This window comes from Myotis lucifugus, unplaced genomic scaffold (genome assembly GCF_000147115.1).
Source record: "Myotis lucifugus unplaced genomic scaffold, Myoluc2.0 scaffold_11107, whole genome shotgun sequence".
Lineage (NCBI taxonomy): Eukaryota > Metazoa > Chordata > Mammalia > Chiroptera > Vespertilionidae > Myotis > Myotis lucifugus.
In genome coordinates, this window is record NW_005882155.1 from 1 (window position 1) to 5,341 (window position 5,341).

The 5,341-nt window shown below is 60.9% G+C and overlaps 1 protein-coding gene across 1 annotated transcript; it reads right to left on the reverse strand.

The window, feature by feature from the left end:
• Positions 1-536: 536 nt before the first annotated feature.
• Positions 537-5,119, reverse strand: LOC102438319 (zinc finger protein GLI2-like; the record flags this gene model as incomplete). The annotated part of the gene is made up of 4 exons (XM_006109536.3): positions 537-621; positions 1,433-1,769; positions 3,212-3,493; positions 4,955-5,119. Coding segments are annotated over 4 exons (869 nt in total), but the record flags the coding sequence as incomplete, so codon positions are not given.
• Between the last annotated feature and the right edge of the window lie 222 nt (positions 5,120-5,341).

Sequence of the window (5,341 nt, forward strand, 5' to 3'; positions counted from 1 at the left end):
GGTCATCCCGGGGTCTGGTGGGAACGGGTGCCCTGGCTTCTGAGGCCCCAGGCCGAGAGGCTGCAAGCCCGGAGCCCTGGGGAACCCGACCTGGTTCCCGGGCAGGCACTCAAGCCCATGGTTTTCTGGGTGAAAGCGGTAAAGGAGCAGAGGGTGGGCGAACGTGGTGCTCCCTTGCAGAGGGGGGGGCAGCAGAAGTCAGGGCCGGAATGCCGTGGGGTTTTTCCACTCCCCAGCTGGCCCTGAGTTCCCGTCCAGCTGGCGTGCTGCATTCACAGCTGCGGACGGTGTCCTCGCCGTGGACTGAGCTCTGGAGAAGAAAACAAGAGGGCCTGGCCCTCACCCTCTGGGGGGGCTGCCAGCCAGGCTCCTGGGACAGGGCTGACTGAGCGACCAGGCTGCTGTAGGGAGGGCTGAGACCCATGCCCACGGGAGGGAGGAAAGGAGCAGGGGGGCCAGGAGTATGTGAGCAGTGACAGGCCCGACGGCAGCCTTGGCGGACCCCTGGGGAGCTCTGGGCCTCAAACAGCCCTTACACTCTGGCAGTGATCGGTCCCTGGATGGAGGCCACCCTGGGAAGGGTGACCTTGGTGAGGCAGCTGTCAGCGGCCCAGGCGATCTCTGCAGGAGGTGGAGAGGTGAAGGCCATCTGCTAGCAGTTCCTTCACAGCTGAGTCAACAAGTCCTTGCTTAGGGAAGAGCTGGTGGTGCATCCCCGTGTTCACGTCCCACTAGCCCACACTGTGGTCCACACTGGCCGTCAGTCCCCGAGGGAGCCTGGAGGGTAAGTGCCCAGTGGCTGGTGCACGGCTTGGCATAGGCTCAGCACCCAAGAAGTGCTTGGTGAAACAGCCTTCCATCTCAAAACTTGGCCAACACCTCCTGGGGCTGAACACAGGGCTGCCTCCTACAGGAAGTCCTCCCCTAGTGAACATGCTTTCTCTCTCCCCCGCACAGCTCTGCCTCCGTGCTGTTTGGCTCATTCTGCGGGTGACTGTGCATCTGGTGGCATGGCCTTCAACTGAATGCTCCTTCTAACCACAGGAGTGAGACTCTAACACTCCTGCCCAGGGCCTTTGCCATGGTGCCCACACAGGTGCCTGACAAGTGGCCGAATGAATCATGGGACGAGGATGATGTGAGCAGGGTGTGCCTGTGTTTGGGGTTGTAGGGTGCAGCATGGTGTAGTTGAAAGAGCATGGGCTCTGCAGCCACTCAAGCCCGGGCTAAGTCTCAGCTCTGCCCTTGGTTTAAGTGAGGCCCTTTCATCTCTCTGAGCCTCAGTTTCCTAGTCTGTGCAACGGGCTGGTAAGAGCCATCCTATTGTGGCCAGTGAGAGGACACATAGCACTTGATGGGCATGAACCTGGTGGGTGCTGCCCCAGGCTCTGTCCCCCTCCCCACGAGCCCACACACCAGGACCTCCACTCACCACTTCCCGGGAGGGGAGGCAGCTTGGGGTTCCGGGGGTGTGGAGCTGGCCCGGCCCACGAGCAGGAATCTTTAAGCGACTTGAGCTTCTCCTTCTTGAGTTGCTCTAACCGGTGCATGGCGGTCATGTGTTGGCGCAGCTGCAGGCCGCCGGCGGAAGGGGCGGCCAGGGCTGAGGTGTCGGCCCCCGGGGGCGTGTCATCCAGCGCTGTCAGGTCTCCCAAGCTTCCAGGCCCCGTCCCCGGCAGGTCCACCCCGCTGTCATTGTTGGGGGCGCTGCCCAAGGGAGAGGGCTCGCTGCTGCAGGATGACTGGGCCCCAGGGCTGGCCTGGCACAGCTGTAGAGGACGGGATGAGGTCAGATCGGCGGTGTGAGGACCACCTGGCCTGCGCCCAGGACTGCACCCACAAGGCACCCTTGCACACCCAGGGGCGGGAAGGAAGCTGCCCTGTGAGGACTGTTCGAATAATATCTTCTCTCAACCTTGGCCTCCACAGCTACAAGATGGACCAAAACTGCCCTCAGGACAGAGTCGGTGGGTGGAAGGGACTCATCGGCGTGGAGAGGACACCAGTAACTGTCAGCCGCCTTGCCCCGCACCGTCCCTGTGCTCAGCCCACCCTCACTCATGCCAACTCAGAGCTGGTGAGTCGTCAACAGGTGGACATCTTGAAGCTGTGCCCACAGAAGCTGCCGGAGCCGCGTGAAGTTGACATGAAAGGCACTTGAGCGTTCCCAACAACTGTGATGTGCACGATGAAGCAAGGGACAACGAGCGCTGCGGCTGCCTTCTCGGCAGGCCACGGGGAGCGTGTTCAGAAGGGAACGGACAGGAGGGAGGGGGCCTGTCCAAGGGCCATCCCAGCAGCCCTCGCTCTGGTCAGGGCAGAGGGGCTGGGAGCTCATGGCGCATGACAGTGCAGAACCCACGGAACCTGGACCTGAGCCCCAGCGAGGCTGACGCTGGAGGAGCACCTCTGGGCTCGTTTCTAGGCTGATTGCTCCCAAATTCCAGACTTTTCTTTGGGAAGCAGCAAAGCTCCATCCTGTCCAGGCACCACCCACGTTCCTCAGCTCACTCCACACCTTCTGTAGGTCAGTCCTCTGTCCTCTGCAGCCCTAACCCTCACCTCCACTCTGCCTGTCCCTCATGCGGGGAGGTCCCCACTGCTTGCTCCTGGGCCTGTCAGCTTGACTCTTGCTGCCAGCCTTGCCTGTTCCAATGGTCCTACCTGCCGTCTACCTATCCAAACCCACCTTCCCCTGGACAGGCCCCCAGCCCACCCTCACTCATGCCAGCCCACCCCGCCCCCTCAGGCTCACCTCAGTAACGTCTATCCTTGGGGGAGGTACAGTCGGGGAAAAGAGGTGGAGACAAAGAACAGGTGGTTAGAACAAAAGGAGTGGAGGCCAGAGGGGTGAGGATGCAGACAGGACAGCGGGCAGGGAGCCCGAGGCGGCTCTGGTGCTGGTTAGAAGGCAGACACTGGGGGCTACTCCGCCCCTCACAGACTGGCCACGTGGGGGCAGGCACTCCGTCGCCCACAGCCTGCCCAGCACCACGGGACCTGCCACAGAGCTTCTGTGAGGCCCACGGTGGTGAAGGAAGGACAGTCGAGCTGGAGAAAGGAGGCACAACGTGGGGTGCTTAGAGAGGGGGCCTGGGAGGGCCCCCAGCTGCAGGTGGGGCGCTGGACCCAGGCGGTGCTCTGGAATGGGCCTGGCCTGCTGGGCGTGGCTTCCCAGGGGACGGGGCCTCCACTGCCCAACTCTGCTTACCCCGGAGCTCTCGGTCTTGATGGCTTTGACGTGCAGGCAGTCCTCAGCGGACTGGCTGGTGCTGCTGGCCTCAGCGCTCTCCTCGGAGCGCTGGCCGCCGGGCTCAGTGCCGGCCTCAGGGTCCCCATTCTCCTTGAGCAACAGGGCGCGGAGGTGCACGTCGTTGCGCTGCTTCTTGGTGACGTGAGCGTCTGGGCCGTGCACGGTTTTCACGTGCTTCCGGAGAGAGCTGGGGTCCGTGTAGCGCTTGGTGCAGCCTGGGATCTTGCAGATGTAGGGTTTCTGGGAGAGAAGCAGGCGGCGTTACAGACGGGCCATGAAGGCACTCGGCATGGGCGCACGCCCCTCCGGAAGCCATGCCGCCTCCCGTGGCAGAGCCTTGGCTGCCACCGCTGGAAGGCGCGCCCCGTTTGCAGCCATGCCATCTGGATGGAAGGGGCCTGCCTTGCCAGCCTGTGTGCACGTTTTCTGGCAGGTGAGCATGGGGCTAAGGGAGCCCCCGCCACACGCTGGGGACAGAGATCAGAGACTGGAGGGAGGGGACAGAGCCTGGTGTGACCATCCCACTCCCTGACCAGGGGCGCGGGGACTTTGGACATCAGGATGAGGGTGACACTTCCCTGTGCCCGTGAGGCAGCGGCTAGGAGCCCAGGCTCTCTGAGGAGGAGGAGACGGGTCAGAGGCAGAGGAACTGGCCCAAAGCTGCCTGGCAATGGGATGAGAACCAGGGTTTCTGAACCTCAGTCCTGAGCTCATATACATGCACACTCTACACCCACATACATACATGCACATTTATATGTGTACACACATGTCTACACACAGGCACATACCCAATACATACAGGCACACACATATACACATGCAGGAGTACACATGCTTACAAACACATCTACATGCACATATACATATAAAGCACACACATACATACCTACATGTGACATACTTACAAATTCACACCCACATCCTTCCCCACACATAATGCATACACATGTACAACCACACCCACATGCATACCCGTATTAACACAGGCATACACACAGGCACACACCCCTCTTCAAGGCCAGCTCATCTGTAGAGACTGAGGGGTTCAGATACCTCTGGGAAGTCCTCTAACTTCTTACAAGCATTGGAGCAAGTCCCTTAGGGGTTCAAAATCTAGCTAAGCCCTGGCTGGTTTGGTTCAGTGGATAGAGCGTCAGCTCGTGGACTGAAGGATCCCGTGTTCGATTCCCGGTCAGGGCACATGCCCGAGTTGCGGGCTCCATCCCCAGTAGGGGGCGTGCAGGAACCAACCAATCAATGATTCTCTCTCATCATTGATGTTTCTATCTCTCTCCCTCTCCCTTCCTCTCTAAAATCAATAAAAATGTATTTTAAAAAATGTATCTAAGCTTTTAGAAATGTTCTTTCCGGAGTCTCCCTGAGTGACAGTATTTGATCAGCAGGGCAGGGCCCAGGAGGTGGGCAGAGCGGATGCCATGGTCCCGCCCACTTCCTTCCCAGGGCTCTCACCCCTGCCAGGGCTCTGGTTCCCGGGGGAGACAAAGGCTGCCCCGTGTCCTTCATAGGCCAAGTGGGACTGGCAGCACTAGCGGGTAAGCCTGGCCTCACCAGCTGCCCAGGCCCTGTGTGCTGAGCTGACAGCTCAGTGGGGAGAGGGCACTTGGCCTCCAGTTGTCTAGAGGACACGGGGTGATGCGTGTGCACGCGTGCCCACGGGGCCGGTGCAGCTGGCGGTACCTCGTTGGAGTGGGTGCGGTTCTGGTGCTTGGCGCGGTCCGAGGCGTTGGAGAAGGCCTTGTTGCAGCCCTCGTGCTCACACACGTACGGCTTCTCCCCGGTGTGGGACCGCAGGTGCGTCTTCAGGTTCTCCAGGCGCGAGTAGGCCTTCGAGCAGCCCTCGAACTGGGAAGAGGCGGGTTTGGTGAGTGAGGGCGCCCCGGACCCAACGCGGGAGCCTGGCCTTGGGCCAGACACGCTCCCAGTCCCGTCTGCTCCTCCCCGCAGTGCAGCCAGGAGCCTGAACTCAGCAGTAACACTTACCCTCCCTTCTGATTAGGGAACCGACACCTGGCATTTCTGGGAAACTTGGCCGGGACTGAGATGTACAGAGAGATGACAGCCGCT